This window comes from Oncorhynchus nerka, linkage group LG27 (genome assembly GCF_034236695.1).
Source record: "Oncorhynchus nerka isolate Pitt River linkage group LG27, Oner_Uvic_2.0, whole genome shotgun sequence".
Taxonomy (NCBI): domain Eukaryota; kingdom Metazoa; phylum Chordata; class Actinopteri; order Salmoniformes; family Salmonidae; genus Oncorhynchus; species Oncorhynchus nerka.
The window spans coordinates 43,300,359-43,317,749 of NC_088422.1; the positions used below are offsets into that span (position 1 = coordinate 43,300,359).

At 48.6% G+C, this 17,391-nt stretch overlaps 1 protein-coding gene across 1 annotated transcript in view; it reads left to right on the plus strand.

Moving 5' to 3' along the window:
• ptch1 (patched 1) overlaps positions 1–17,391 on the plus strand; it is an 83,726-nt gene that overhangs the window by 65,724 nt on the left and 611 nt on the right. Inside the window, exons 19-24 of the mRNA XM_029638289.2 lie at positions 2,642–2,779; positions 2,979–3,121; positions 12,326–12,425; positions 12,649–13,002; positions 13,122–13,665; positions 13,952–17,391. The exon at positions 13,952–17,391 is cut by the window's right edge and continues 611 nt beyond it. Coding sequence (XP_029494149.2) covers positions 2,642–2,779; positions 2,979–3,121; positions 12,326–12,425; positions 12,649–13,002; positions 13,122–13,664 — 1,278 coding nt within the window. The 3' untranslated portion in view covers position 13,665; positions 13,952–17,391. The remainder of the gene's footprint in view (positions 1–2,641; positions 2,780–2,978; positions 3,122–12,325; positions 12,426–12,648; positions 13,003–13,121; positions 13,666–13,951) is intronic.

Below are 17,391 nucleotides of genomic sequence, written 5' to 3' on the forward strand. Positions count from 1 at the left end.
ACACATATAAACACATATAAGAACATACACTCACACATATAAACACATATAAGAACATACACTCACACATATAAACACATACACTCACACACATACACGCATATAAACACATATAAGCACATACACTCACACATATAAACACATATAAACACATACACTCACACATATAAACACATATAAACACATATAAACACATACACTCACACATATAAACACATAGAAACACATATTAACACATATAAACACATACACTCACACATATAAACACATATAAACACATATTAACACATATAAACACATACACTCACACATATAAACACATATAAACACATACACTCACACACATACACACATATAAACACATATAAGCACATACACTCACACACATACACACATATAAACACATATAAGCACATACACTCACACATATAAACACATATAAACACATATTAACACAAACACTCACACATATAAACACATATAAACACATATAAACACATATAAACACATATAAACACATATAAACACATATAAACACATACACTCAGACATATAAACACATATAAACACAAACACTCACACATATAAACACATATAAACATATATAAACACATACACTCACACATATAAACACATATAAACACATACACTCACACATATAAACACATATAAACACATACACTCACACATATAAACACATATAAACACATACACTCACACATATAAACACATATAAACACATATAAGCACATACACTCACACATATAAACACATATAAACACATATAAACACATATAAACACATATAAACACATATAAACACATATAAACACATATAAGCACATACACTCACACATATAAACACATACACTCACACATATAAGCACATATAAACACATATAAACACATATAAACACATATAAGCACATACACTCACACATATAAACACATATAAACACATATAAACACATATAAACACATATAAACACATATAAACACATATAAACACATACACTCACACATATAAACACATACACTCACACATATAAACACACACTCACACATATAAACACATATAAACACACACTCACACATATAAACACACACTCACACAGCCCTGGTCTGTCTCTCCACCTGGTGGTGTTTTTACGACAGGCAGTGTTTGGGCTACCTGCGCCCTCTAAAGCAGGGCGGGGGACCTCGTGTTCGTCCCCTGGCTTTACAAGACAGATGGAAGAACTAGTTATGGCATCGCTTCAAGTTGAACCATTTGCTTTGTCCAGACCAGGCCACCAGTATCCTACCGTACACCCCCCTCCTTAGCCCAAGGACACACACACACACACACACACACATACACACACATACACACACACACACAGGCGTTCCATCCTCTACCCACCACAGCCATCTTCAAAGGGCTGGGGCCCCCCTGTAACCTGAGAGCTGTCAACTGATAATAGTACATCACAAATCTACAGAGCTCCGCACACACACACACACACACACACACACACACACACACACACACACACACACACACACACACACACACACACAAGCACGCACACATTTGTTTTACTATCCTTATGAAGACCAAACAATTGATTCTTATTCAAAATCCTATTTTCCCTAACCCCTTAACCTAACCCTTAACCTAACCCTAACCTTAAACTCAACACCCTGACCTTGACCTAACCCCTAATTCTAACCCTAATTGTAACCCTAACACTAAACCTAACCCCTAATTCTAACCCTAATTGTAACCCTAACACTAAACCTAACCCCTAATTCTATCCCTAATTGTAACCCTAACACTAAACCTAACCCCTAATTCTAACCCTAATTGTTACCCGAACACTAAACCTAACCCCTAATTGTAACCCTAACACTAAACCTAACCCCTAATTGTAACCCTAACACTAAACCTAACCCCTAATTCTAACCCTAATTGTAACCCTAACACTAAACCTAACCCCTAATTGTAACACTAAACCTAACCCCTAATTGTAACCCTAACACTAAACCTAACCCCTAATTGTAACACTAAACCTAACCCCTAATTGTAACCCTAATTGTAACCCTAACACTAAACCTAACCCCTAATTCTAACCCTAATTGTTACCCGAACACTAAACCTAACCCCTAATTGTAACCCTAACACTAAACCTAACCCCTAATTGTAACACTAAACCTAACCCCTAATTGTAACCCTAACACTAAACCTAACCCCTAACTCTAAAATAGCTTTTTTCCTTTTGGGGACCGGCGAAATGTCCCCAATTGTCAGAATTGTCCTTGTTTTACTGTCCTTGTGAGGGTTTCTCGCCCCGACAAGGATAGTAAAAACCAAAAATATACACTTACCTACACACACACACACGCGCGCACACACACATTCAACTTAAGTCTCTCTCCGTACTTTCTGTACCAGTTCATGCTTGATGGGCGGGTTCCTGTTTATTCTCACCATAGAATAGAACAGTCATTAACGGTCATGTTGGGGGTCCTGACTCTCTGTATCCTGGCCCTGTCTCTGATGACCGAGGAGCTGTTTGGGTTCACGCTGGGGTCGTTCTCTGGGTTAGAACTGTACATGGTCACTAATGGTTATTAATGGTGTTGCGGTCTGTCTGTTTCAGGTCCTGGTCCTCTCTCTGATGACCGTGGAGCTGTTTGGTATGATGGGGCTGATAGGGATCAAGCTCAGTGCTGTTCCTGTGGTCATCCTCATCGCCTCTGTGGGCATCGGAGTAGAGTTTACTGTCCATGTGGCTCTGGTGAGTACACACACACACACACACGCACACATGTGCACACACACACACGCGTATACACGCGTACACACGCAGAAAGTGGATTGTGCTTTTCTAAATGACAAGATTGTTTGTCTGAGTAAAGTGTGTGTGTGTGTGTGTGTGTGTGTGTGTGTGTGTGTGTGTGTGTGTGTGTGTGTGTGTGTGTGTGTGTGTGTTTCAGGCATTCCTCACAGCGATAGGGGACCGTAACAGGCGGGCAGTGCTGGCGTTAGAACATATGTTTGCTCCGGTTTTGGACGGAGCCTTCTCTACTCTACTAGGAGTCCTCATGCTAGCAGGCTCCGAGTTTGACTTCATCGTCAGGTGAGCGGGACACAGACACACACACACACACACACACACACACACACACACACACACACACACTCATGCAGACTCATTCTCTCTCTCTCTCTCTCTCTCTCTCTCGCTTTCTCGCTCTGTGGTGTGGCGTCTTGGTATCAGTAGAGCCTTTTCTGTCACACAGGAATCTACCTGAAACACCACTCATCCGTAAAAGTCCGCTTTTCCCGCCATCAATTTTCAACTCCTCCATCCCCTTTCTACCCTTCCCTCTCTCTCTTTTATTTTCAAGTCTTGCCTCAAGCCTTGTTACAACAGTATACCTCATCTCCTCCTCTCTCTTCCTGTCTCTCTCTCTCTCACACACACACACACACACACTTCAATCCTGCTGTAGTTGACGGTCTTAGAGGAAACTCAAGGGCAGGAGAGAGTGGTGAAGGGCAGAGAGGAAGAGAGGAGAGGAAGAGAGGAGAGGGATGAGGGGTGAGAGAGACAGACAGAGAGAGTGTGAGAAAGAGAGAGAGAGGAAAAGAGAGAGCTGGAAAGTCTTCTGGTTTTTGTAATCTCCTACAGCTAGTTTAACTGGGCTCTCCAGACATTTACAAGGCTGATGGGATGGGGGGGAGTGGAAATTAAAAGTGACACATTGTGTGTGTGTGCATGTGCGTGTGTGTGCGCGTGTGCGTGCATGTTTGTGTGGGCACACAAATGAGAACATTAGTCATTCCTACCTTTCTATAGGATGAGAAAAGCAGAGGTGAGCCAGAGTTCCTATTACTAAGTGCTAAGCATATTGGAACACTGAATATGCTACATCTGCAGACTACTGTCTAGGTAGCCATTAAAGGGATACTTCAGGGTTTTGGCAATGACTGCACGTTTAGTTTTTTCCCCCCTAAGCTTGTTTTAGTTGATTTTTAATCAGCTGTGTAGTGAGTGCTAGGGCAAAAAAACAAGGACCGACTTTGGGAAACCCTAGTCTATGGTATCTACTAGCATACTAGCAATTACTATAGACTTGCAGTCATTAGCTTTAAGGCTAATTAGCAATTGTGCTAACGCTAGTTAGCAACTTCATTCAAACTGCACGCAGAAACATAAAATTGTAAAACCCTGAAGTATCCCTTTAAATGAGGTAGCTTTTTAATGTGGGTGATCTATCCCTTTAAGCGGGCCACCTCCACCCATGTGGTCCGAAAAAACACACAGACACACACACACACACACACACTGCCCTGCTCCCTGACCTTATAATCATGGGGGTCAACGATGACGTGCCAGGGAGTGAGAGTGCACACACCCACACACTAACCCGTCCTTCTCTCCTCCCCTCCTCTGGTTCACGCTGCTCTCAGGATCTGTCTCAGGCCATTTGAAGTGTGGGGTATTTTTTCCCCAAACAAAGCAGTGCCAGAAGACTGCAGAATAACAGCACAGCCTGCTCGTATTTTTCTGCTCACGCTGAAAGAAATGTTGCCCTGACGTTCCCTGTTAACCCCACAAATGTTTTCACTCTAAACAGCTCCAGCACTGTGTGTGGGTGTTCGAGTGGAGATGTGGCTTTAAACCAAAGCAGAAGCTCTGTGACTTCAGCTACTCTCCTCCTCTCAAAGTCTAGAGCGATACCAACAGAGGAGAGGAGAGGGGAGGAGAGGAGAGGAGAGGAGAGGAGAGGAGAGGAGAGGAGAGGAGAGGAGAGGAGAGGAGAGGAGAGATAAAGGCTTTAGGTCTTGAACAAGAAAGTCTATACAAAACCTGTACATGTTCACTTCATTCACAACGTGTATGGGACATGTTATTATCAGGCTGTTTAGGTTGATAGAGAGCACGCCACAGCTGTCAGCTAAACACAACCTACCCCACACACCCTGTCTCCAGACTCCCTCACTGTATCCCCAGCCTCCCTCACTGTATCCCTAACCCCCATCACTCTATCCCTAACTCCTATCACTATATCCCCAGCCCCCATCACTGTATCCCCAGCCCCCATCACTGTATCCCCAACCCCCCATCACTGTATCCCCAGCCCCCATCACTGTACCCCAGCCCCCATCACTGTATCCCCAACCCCCCATCACTGTATCCCCAACCCCCATCACTGTATCCCCAGCCCCCATCACTGTATCCCCAACCCCCATCACTGTATCCCCAACCCCCATCACTGTATCCCCAGCCCCCATCACTGTATCCCCAGCCCCATCACTGTATCCCCAGCCCCCATCACTGTATCCCCAACCCCCATCACTGTATCCCCAGCCCCCATCACTGTATCCCCAGCCCCCATCACTGTATCCCCAGCCCCCATGACTGTATCCCCAACCCCCCCCCATCACTGTATCCCCAGCCCCCATCACTGTATCCCCAACCCCCTTGCCCCCATCACTGTACCCCAGCAGCCCCCATCACTGTATCCCCAGCCCCCATCACTGTATCCCCAGCCTCCCTCACTGTATCCCCAGCCCCCATCACTCTATCCCCAACCTCCCTCACTGTATCCCCAGCCCCCATCACTGTATCCCCAACCTCCCTTCACTGTATCCCCAACCCCCATCACTGTATCCCCAACCCCCATCACTGTATCCCCAGCCCCCATCACTGTATCCCCAATCTCCCTTCACTGTATCCCCAGCCCCCATCACTGTATCCCCAACCTCCCTTCACTCTATCCCCAACCTCCATCACTGTACCCCCAGCCCCCATCACTGTATCCCCAACCCCCATCACTGTATCCCCAACCCCCATCACTGTATCCCCAGCCCCAATCACTGTATCCCCAACCCCCCATCACTGTATCCCCAGCCCCCATCACTCTATCCCCAGCCCCTATCACTCTATCCCCAACCTCCCTCACTGTATCCCCAGCCCCCATCACTGTATCCCCAGCCCCTATCACTCTATCCCCAACCCCCCTACTGTATCCCCAGCCCCATCACTCTATCCCCAGCCCCTATCACTCTATCCCCAGCCCCTATCACTGTATCCCCAGCCCCCATCACTGTATCCCCAGCCCCCATCACTCTATCCCCAGCCCCCATCACTGTATCCCCAACCCCATCACTGTATCCCCAACTCCCATCACTGTATCCCCAGCCCCCATCACTCTATCCCCAGCCCCTATCACTCTATCCCCAACCTCCCTCACTGTATCCCCAGCCCCCATCACTCTATCCCCAACCTCCTCCCTCACTGTATCCCCAGCCCCCATCACTGTATCCCCAGCCCCCATCACTCTATCCCCAGCCTCCCCACTGTATCCCCAGCCTCCCACTCTATCCCCAACCTCCCTCACTGTATCCCCAGCCCCCATCACTGTATCCCCAACCTCCCTTCACTGTATCCCCAACCCCCATCACTGTATCCCCAACCCCCATCACTGTATCCCCAGCCCCCATCACTGTATCCCCAATCTCCCTTCACTGTATCCCCAGCCCCCATCACTGTATCCCCAACCTCCCTTCACTCTATCCCCAACCTCCATCACTGTACCCCAGCCCCCATCACTGTATCCCCAACCCCCATCACTGTATCCCCAACCCCCATCACTGTATCCCCAGCTCCAAGCACTGTATCCCCAACCCCCATCACTGTATCCCCAGCCCCCATCACTCTATCCCCAGCCCCTATCACTCTATCCCCAACCTCCCTCACTGTATCCCCAGCCCCCATCACTGTATCCCCAGCCCCTATCACTCTACCCCCAGCCCCTATCACTCTATCCCCAGCCCCTATCACTGTATCCCCAGCCCCCATCACTGTATCCCCAGCCCCCATCACTCTATCCCCAGCCCCCATCACTGTATCCCCAGCCCCCATCACTGTATCCCCAACCCCCATCACTGTATCCCCAGCCCCCATCACTGTATCCCCAGCCCCCATCACTGTATCCCCAGCCCCCATGACTGTATCCCCAACCCCCATCACTGTATCCCCAACCTCCCTTCACTGTATCCCCAACCCCATCACTGTATCCCCAACCCCCATCACTGTATCCCCAGCCCCCATCACTGTATCCCCAATATCCCTTCACTGTATCCCCAGCCCCATCACTGTATCCCCAACCTCCCTTCACTCTATCCCCAACCTCCATCACTGTACCCCCAGCCCCCATCACTGTATCCCCAACCCCCATCACTGTATCCCCAACCCCATCACTGTATCCCCAGCCCCAAGCACTGTATCCCCAACCCCCATCACTGTATCCCCAGCCCCCATCACTCTATCCCCAGCCCCTATCACTCTATCCCCAACCTCCCTCACTGTATCCCCAGCCCCCATCACTGTATCCCCAGCCCCTATCACTCTATCCCGAGCCCCTATCACTCTATCCCCAGCCCCTATCACTGTATCCCCAGCCCCCATCACTGTATCCCCAGCCCCCATCACTCTATTCCCAGCCCCCAATACTGTATCCCCAACCCCCATCACTGTATCCCCAACTCCCATCACTGTATCCCCAGCCCCATCACTCATCCCCCCAGCCCCTATCACTCTATCCTCAACCTCCCTCACTGTATCCCCAACCCCCATCACTGTATCCCCAACCCCCATCACTGTATCCCCAGCCCCCATCACTGTATCCCCAGCCCCCATCACTGTATCCCCAGCCCCCATGACTGTATCCCCAACCCCCATCACTGTATCCCCAGCCCCCATCACTGTATCCCCAGCCCCTATCACTCTATCCCCAGCCCCTATCACTCTATCCCCAGCCCCTATCACTCTATCCCCAGCCCCTATCACTGTATCCCCAACCTCCCTCACTGTATCCCCAGCCCCTATCACTCTATCCCCAGCCCCTATCACTCTATCCCCAGCCCCTATCACTGTATCCCCAACCTCCCTCACTGTAACCCCAGCCCCCATCACTCTATCCCCAGCCCCTATCACTCTATCCCCAACCTCCCTCACTGTATCCCCAGCCCCCATCACTCTATCCCCAGCCCCTATCACTCTATCCCCAGCCCCCATCACTCTATCCCCAGCCCCCATCACTCTATCCCCAGCCCCTATCACTCTATCCCCAACCTCCCTCACTGTATCCCCAGCTCCCATCACTCTATCCCCAGCCCCTATCACTCTATCCCCAACCTCCCTCACTGTATCCCCAGCCCCCATCACTGTATCCCCAGCCCCCATCACTGTATCCCCAACCTCCCTTCACTGTATCCCCAGCCCCCATCACTCTATCCCCAGCCCCTATCACTCTATCCCCAACCTCCTCACTGTATCCCCAGCCCCCATCACTGTATCCCCAACCTCCCTCACTGTATCCCCAACCTCCCTCACTCTATCCCCAGCCCCCATCACTCTATCCCCAGCCCCCATCACTCTATCCCCAACCTCCCTTCACTGTATCCCCAACCTCCCTTCACTGTATCCCCAGCCCCATCACTCTAACCCCAGCCCCCATCACTCTATCCCCAACCTCCCTTCACTGTATCCCCAACCTCCCTTCACTGTATCCCCAACCTCCCTTCACTGTATCCCCAGACCCCATCACTCTATCCCCAGCCCCCATCACTCTATCCCCAACCTCCCTTCACTGTATCCCCAACCTCCCTTCACTCTATCCTCAGCCCCTATCACTCTATCCCCAACCTCCCTTCACTGTATCCCCAACCTCCCTTCACTGTATCCCCAACCTCCCTTCACTGTATCCCCAACCTCCCTTCACTGTATCCCCAACCTCCCTTCACTGTATCCCCAGCCCCCATCACTCTATCCCCAACCTCCCTTCACTGTATCCCCAACCTCCCTTCACTGTATCCCCAACCTCCCTTCACTGTATCCCCAACCTCCCTTCACTGTATCCCCAGCCCCCATCACTCTATCCCCAGCCCCTATCACTCTATCCCCAACCTCCCTTCACTGTATCCCCAACCTCCCTTCACTGTATCCCCAGCCCCCATCACTCTTTCCCCAGCCCCTATCACTCTATCCCCAACCTCCCTTCACTGTATCCCCAGCCCCCATCACTCTATCCCCAACCTCCCTACTGTATCCCCGGTCTCCATCACTGTATCCCCAGCCCCCATCACTGTATCCCCAACCCCATCACTCTATCCCCAACCTCCCTACTGTATCCCCAACCTCCCTCACTGTATCCCCAACCCCCATCACTGTATCCCCAACCCCCATCACTGTATCCCCAACCCCCAACACTGTATCCCCAGTCTCCCACACTGTATCCCCAACCCCCATCACTGTATCCCCAACCCCCATTACTGTATCCCCAACCCCATCACTCTATCCCCAACCTCCCTCACTGTATCCCCGGTCTCCCTCACTGTATCCCCAACCCCCATCACTGTATCCCCAGCCCCCATCACTGTATCCCCAACCCCCATCACTGTATCCTCAACCCCCAACACTGTATCCCCAACCCCCATCACTGTATCCCCAGCCTCCCTCACTGTATCCCCAGCCCCCATCACTGTATCCCCAGCCCCCATCACTGTATCCCCAACCCCCATCACTGTATCCCCAGCCCCCATCACTGTATCCCCAGCCCCCATCACTGTATCCTCAACCCCATCACTCTGTATCCCCAACCCCCATCACTGGATCCTCAACCCCATCACTGTACCCCCAGCCCCCATCACTGTATCACCAACCCCATCACTGTACCCCCAGCCCCCATCACTGTATCCTCAACCCTCAACTCTGTATCCCCAACCCCCATTACTGTATCCTCAACCCCCATCACTGTACCCCCAGCCCCCATCACTGTATCCCCAACCCCCATCACTGTATCCCCAACCCCCATCACTGTATCCCCAGCCCCAATCACTGTATCCCCAACACCCATCACTGTATCCCCAACACCCATCACTTTATCCCCAGCCTCCCTCACTGTATCCGCAGCATCCCTCACTGTGTCCCCAACCCCCTCACTGTATCCCCAACCCCCATCACTGTAGCCCCAGCGACCCTCACTGTATCCCCAGCCTCCCTCACTGTATCCCCAGCTCTCTCTCTTCTCTCTCATTCATTCATTTGTTCATTCATGACGGACGGACAGACAGACAGACAGACAGACAGTGTAGTGTAGTAGGCCAACCATACTGTCTGGACATGGATTGGTTCTCCCCATGCTCCGTTACCCTATGCAGACCCTACACTGGAATTCCTTCTCCACTCCGGCCGACACATAGCCACACACACACACAGACGCATAGACACACACACACACACTGAATCATATATACACACACATTTCGTGCACACTAACACACACGCAGATCAGTTCTAAATGTGTCAGTGCATTTAGTCTGAGGCCCAGGTGTGCTTCTGGGATGAACAACTTAACAACTGAATGAAGGCATGTCCAGGACCCGAATCCACTAAGCCTCTCAGAGTACGAGTTGCGATCTAGGATCAGGTGTCCACCTGTCCATAGAGATGTAGGATCTTAATTTGATCACTTGGTGTATTCAAGACTTTAAAATGCTGCTAAAGTTTGTGATGTCCACTTTAAAATGTCAGAGTTGATTTGCCCTAATAACAAATGTTTCAATCCCCACAAAAAAAATGTCCATGAATTATAATCCACATAATCATTTACATGTTCTGTTGCTGCAGGATTATTTTCCTGTTGAAGCAAACTCTCTCAAATCAAGGTCCTACATCTGTACACATTAGTAACACCTTACTAATATTGAGTTGCACACAAGCCTAAGATCACCATGCGCAATGCTAAGCGTCGGCTGGAGTGGTGTAAAGTTTGCCGCCATTGGACTCTGGAACAGTGGAAACGCATTCTCTTTAGTGACGAATCACTCTTCACCATCTGGCAGTTTGACAGACGAATCTGGGTTTGGCGGATGCCAGGAGCACGCTACCTGTCCCAATGCAAGTCACCGCAGCAATGTTCCAACATCGAGTGGAAAGCCTTCCCAGAAGAGTGGAGGCTGTTATAGCAGCAAATCGGGAGCCAACTCCATATTAATGCCCATGATTCTGGAATGAGATGTTGGATGAGCAGGTGTCCACATACTCTTGGTCATGTAGTGTATATACAGGGGTACGGTGGGAAGGGAGGATGGTCATCCTTAATGAAGGAGCTGGAGTGGAGAGAGAGAATGAGTTAGAGACAAGGAGAGAGAGAGAGAGAGAGAGATGGGGATTTAGAGAGGAGATTGGGGGGTCTTACCTGATACACTGGAGATTTAATTAGACGGGGGGATTGTAGAGTGCCGGGAATTTCACATGGGCTTAGCTGAAAAGAAGGGAAAGAGAGAAAGAAAGAGGGATAGAAAGAGAGGTAGAGAGAGGCCAGGGAGGGGTGGTGTTCAGTGTTCCCCTTCTCTTCCTCCTAGACTAAATTGTTTAAATTCTATACCCTTCACTTCATTTGTTTCCTTCTTTTTTTTTTAGAGGAGAGGAGAGAGGCCCCTGCTCCCTTCTTTCCCCCTCAACCCCCTCCTCCCCCTTCAGCCCCCTCCCCCACCCTTCCTCCCCCTCCATCCCCCTCGTCCCCCTTCTCCACATTCCTGACTGCTTTGTTTTCTTCATGTTTGCTTATACCACACACCCAAAGAAGTGCCCCCTTTTTCCCTCCCCCTTCTCTCCCCCTCTTTTTCCATGCCTTTGAATTAACCAACTCCAGCTAATTATGCTTCTTTCTCTTTCTCTGTGCGGCTTTCTAAAGACTAACCCTCTTTGGCAGGACTTAGTAACACACAAGGTACATTTATATGTTCAACCAAACCAACGTGTGTGTGTGTGTGTGTGTGGTGTGTTTGTCTGAGTATTTCTTCAGACATGTGTAATGGTTCATCTAGTGCATGTTTGTCCTTGTCTAAGCTTCTCTCCTGTTGATCTGTGGTTTCTCCAGGTATTCTCTTTGTATTCACACACACACACACCACACACACACACACACACACACGCACCCACACACACACGCACGCACGCACGCACACACACACACACACACACACACACAAACACACACTCATGCTGGCTTACACTGTTGTTTCTCTATGGGTTCTGCAGGTGTGTTTTTGCTCTAATGCCTGTGTTTGGTGTTCAATGTGGTTGTCAGAGGTATTTCAACGAGACGCTGCCAATGTTCCATTGGTTCAGTTGGTCAAAGCATCTGCCAAAATGACCACAGTATGTTAATGGTTGGGACTCTTTGCATTTTGTCTTCTGCAGGGTTCGTCTGGGGTGTTTGATGGCATGTCCATGTTAACGTTCCACTGTGTTGGTTTGTTGCAGGTATTTCTTTGCTGTGCTGGCCATCCTGACAGTTTTGGGGGTGCTGAATGGTTTGGTCCTTCTTCCTGTGTTGCTGTCCTACTTCGGCCCCTATCCAGAGGTCAGATGGTTTCTCCTGTTTAGCCATCTTTAAAGCTCCACCACATAGCAGGAAATGACACACTCACACAGTTTTTTTTACCCACATTTTTTACGCATTGGAGAACTGACGGCAACTTTTGATTGGGTGTTCTAACACGAGCTCCCACGAGCTCAGCAGCGTAGTTTGCGTAAAAGTTCCCACTCATCTCCTCACACCTCTCTCCTTTCACTGCCCCCCTCAGGTGACCCCTGTGGATGGGCATAGCCAGTTACCCACCCCTTCCCCGGAGCCTCCTGCTCACGTGGTCCGCTTCTCAGTCCGCCCACGCCACACCACCTCCGGCACGGGGACAGGAACGGGCTCTGACTCGTCCGACTCTGAGTACAGCTCCAACACCACGGTATCAGGCATCAGCCAGGAGATGCAGCAGTACGACCTCCCTGCCACTAGGGGCAGAGCTGGGAGAACAGAGGACATGCAGTACGGCATCCAGACCAGCAGGGGCAGAGCTGTTAGAACAGAGGAGGTGCGACTAGGAGCAGGGCCAAGAAGGACAGCTAGACAAGGAGACGGAACAGCCTATTCTGTGTCTTCTGTAAGTTCTTTGGATAATGCACACATCTATGTACTCACACACACACACACACGTAACAAATGCTCACACGTGCGAGATGTGTACAAGTTGTTCTGATTTTCTGATCTTTCTCTCGTCAGTCGGTCCTGCCGGAGTCAGGGGCTCACCCTGGTGCATCCCGTCGCTTCAGCAAAAGGGACCTACAGTCGCTGCCCCCATCACGCCCGCGCATGGACGCTTTTGAAACTGCTACTGAGGCCGGAGGCCATTACAGCTCCGGAGGCCATTTTGGCTCGGGCGGCCACAGAGAACGCTCCGCGGGGCACAGGACCCGTCCATCCCACAACCCCCGGCCCAATCACCACCAACCTCACCACCCTAACCCTAACCCCACCCCTACTTACTGTCAGCCAATCACCACGGTAACGGCCTCTGCGTCGGTTACCGTCGCCGTCCACTCTGCCCCTCCCCCCACTCAGAGCCCCACTTCCTCTTACCCAGGACACACTGCAGCAAACAGTTACCACACAGCAGGCGGCGCAGAGCCGGTGCCTGCCTTCCAGGACCCCCATGTGCCACTGGAGGTCCATATCAGCCGCAGAGGAACCAAGATGGAGGCCATGGAGCTCCAGGATGTGGAGTGTGAGGCAGCTGAGAGCGACAGTGGCAAGAGGGCAAGCTGAGGTAAGCCCCATTGGAGTTTGTAGCTTCTCGTGACAATGAAGAAATTCACATGTTTGATGTTACATCCACAAAGGACTTGGATTGAATGTCCCTGTTCTTTTTTCTTCTTTGATTTATTTTTTTTACTTGCAAAATGTCCCCATTCAGTCCATCAAAAGCCCGCCCTTTTTTTGGTGGGCTGCAAACTGAACATAATATATTCAGCGTTGCGCCTTTAGAGAGGGAGATGTGCGTGTTGTCCTGACACTCTCCTAACCGTGTGTTGTCTCTCTCTCTTTTGTTCCAGTGGAGGAGAGCAGAAGTACAACGGCCAAAGACGGACTCCCTCTCTCACTCAGCGGCCCATAGCGCAGCGACACACAGGACCCAGTGGTGGCTAGCGCCCTTGGTGCTCAATCTGACTGGAACCCAGTGGATGTTTGTTTCAGATATCTCTATCCATATTTAAAAGATGTACACTCATGTAAATATGAAAACAAAAATAGCTATAATTTAGGAGCTGTTCAACTCCTTTTTTAACAGACTGGGGACGTCATTTTGTATGGCGTGTGTGTGTGTGCGTGCGTGCGTGCGTGCGTGCGTGCGTGTGTGTGTGTGTGTGTGTGAAATCTCTGATTACTGTTCACTCATCTGTGGATCTGTGCCATGAGGAAAATTCATCTGGACAATACATTTCAGCATTCATTGTTGCTGCTTAAGATATTTCGGTAGTGATGTATGATAACTGTGTACATTAACTTGTCTAATAATTCTATGCAAATGTTTCTTTTACGTTATAAAAGAGGTGAGCGAGTGTGCAAAGGTGATTGCGTGTTTGCGCGCGTGGGTAAATCATCAGATCCATCTCTCAAGAAATAGGCTAACGATCACGTCATGTGAAGCGTTACACAATAACTACACGGAGATTGTGTGTGTACGTGTGTGTGTGTGTGTTTGTGTATAAAGGTCCGCTTTTTTTTTAATTTTTTTTTTACGATTAATTTGCTTATCACAAACCTGTGGTAGTTATGAAACAATTACTGTTGAACTCTGACTCACGCTATGCGTGCTATTTAAGACGAGCAGATTATGAAGAAGATATGTTGTTTGTGACTGTCCCTGCGTAGTAGCTTCCGCATCGTCTCTGCTCTGAGCTCTTGTGTTGCTGTCTGGTTGTCTGGGGATTGTTTTACTGTAAAAGGCCATGCGTGCCTTTGGCTGTCCCTCGGACTCAATTGCCCATCTCCCCTTTTCTCTGGTGATGTCATAGCTCTCGGCAGCCATCTTATAGTAGCATGAGTGGGCGTGAAAGTATCACTCCCGTAGCTAATGCATATTACAGTTGGAGTAGAAAATCCATGGTAGCTAGTCAAAGCCATTATGGAGGATATTTTTTTCCTTCTTTTTTTTCTTCTATCTCGTGAATGCAACTTCTGTTATTCTAACTGTAAATATACAGTTTTCGTCAACAGTTTGGACACACCTACTCATTCAAGGATTTTCTTTATTTGTACTATTTTCTACATTTTAGATAAATAGGGATACATCCAAACTGTGAAATAACACATTAGGAATCACGTAGTAACTCAAAAAGGGTTAAACAAATCCAAATATATTTTATATTTGAGATTCTTCAAAGTAGCCACCCTTTGCCCTGATGACAGCTCTCACACATTCTCTCAACCAGCTTCACCTGGAATGCTTTTCTAACAGTCTTGAAGGAGTTCCTAAATATACTGAGCACTTGTGGGCTGCTTTTCCTTCACTCTGTGGTCCACGTCATCCCAAACCATCTCAATTGGGTTTAGGTTGGGTGATTGTGGAGGGCCGGTCATCTGATGCAGCACTCCATCACTCTCCTTGGTCAAAAAGCCCTTACACAGCCTGGAGGTGTGTCGGGTCATTGTCCTGTTGAAAAATAAATGATAGTCCCACTAAGCACAAACCAGATGGGATGGCGTATTGCTGCAGAATGCTGTGGTAGCCATGCTGGCTGGTTAAGTGTGCCTTGAATTCTAAATGAATCACTGACAGTGTCACCAGCAAAGCACCCCACACACCATCACACCTCCTCCTCCATGCTTCACGGTGGGAACCACACGTGGATATAATCCGTTCACATACTCTGCGTCTCACAAAGATAGAGCGGTTAGAACCAAAAATGTCAAATTTGAACTCATCAGACCAAAGGACAGATTACCAACGGTCTAATGTCCATTGCTCGTGTTTCTTGGCCCAAGCCAGTATCTTCTTTTTATTGGTGTCCTTTAGTAGTGGTTTCTTTGCAGCAATTTGACCATGAAGGCCTGTTTCACACAGTCTCCTCTGAACAGTTGATTTTGATATTAGTCTGTTACTTGAACTCTGTGAAGCATTTATTTGGGCTGCAATTTCTGAGGCTGGTAACTTTAACTTATTCTCTGCAGCAGAGGTAACTCTGGGTCTTCCTTTCCTGGTTTTTGCGACTGCACTTGAAGAAACTTTCAAAGGTCTTGAAATTTTACGAATTGACTGACCGTCATGTCTTTAAGTAGTGATGGACTTTTGTTTCTCTTTGTTTATTGGAGCTGTTCTTCCCGTAATATGGACTTGGTCTTTTACCAAATAGGGGTATCTTCTGTATACCACCCCTACCTTGTCACAACACAACTGATTGGCTCAAACGCATTAAGAAGGAAAGAAATTCCACAAATGAACTTTTAATAAGGCACACCTGTTAATTGAAATGCAAAGGGTGGCTACTTTGAAGAATCAAAGATATAAAATATATTCAGATTTGTTTAACACTTTTTTGGTTACTACGTGATTCCATGTGTGTTAATTTCATAGTTAGTTTTGATGTCTTCTACAATGTAGAACACAGTCAAAATGAAGAAAAACATTTGAATGATTAGGTGTTTCCAAACTTTTGACTGATACTGTCATACTATCTCTAGTGATAAGCTACACCTAGGATACTACCCTACTCAGCCTGACACTTGACTGCATTACACGTTTCATTCACAAGAAAGTCTTGCTCTCTCTCCATCCCCCTCTTTCTTCCTCTTCGTCCAATAAGCTGCCCGTCCAGAGAGCTAAAGGGTTAAGCACTATCTGGTCTAACAATACTGTGTGTGTATGTGTGTGTCTGTCTGTGTGTCCGTCTTCCTCTCTCTCTGTCCTCCTCAGTGACAGCAAAGACAACTGGCCCTAATTTAGCCCAGCCGTCCCTACTGACCTCACCTCGTAAAAATCCAAAACATAACGCCATGACACTAATTGGAAGTTCCCCCTCAACTGCCAAATGGCACAGGCCAGAGCCTCAGGGGTCAGGGTTCACCAAGCCACCCCCCCACGATCAGCCCGGTGTGTGAGTGTGTCAATCGCGTCTTGTCTAGCTCCCCCATACGCCACCCACCCTCCCACTCACACACATATCCCGACCCCCCCTAACCTTCCATACACACAGACTTCCTGTCCAACACGTGTAGCTACGTGTGTCATTTTCTCCCAGAAGTCTTAACTGTGTCGTTAGTATCCCCCTCCATTGTCCATATGTCGTGTCAGCTGCTTGTGTGAAAATCTTTTTTTCCATTTGTTGGTTTATTTGTTTTTATTTTCTCCTGATGTCACATTGGCAGTAATGGAGAGAAATCATGGCGGGCAACTATTTTCTTCATTTTTGAAATGTTTTTTTTTTTTTTCGACGTTTGGATTTGCGATATTTATATTTTTTGTGTTATAAGATGTTTTTTTGTGTTTGTTTTT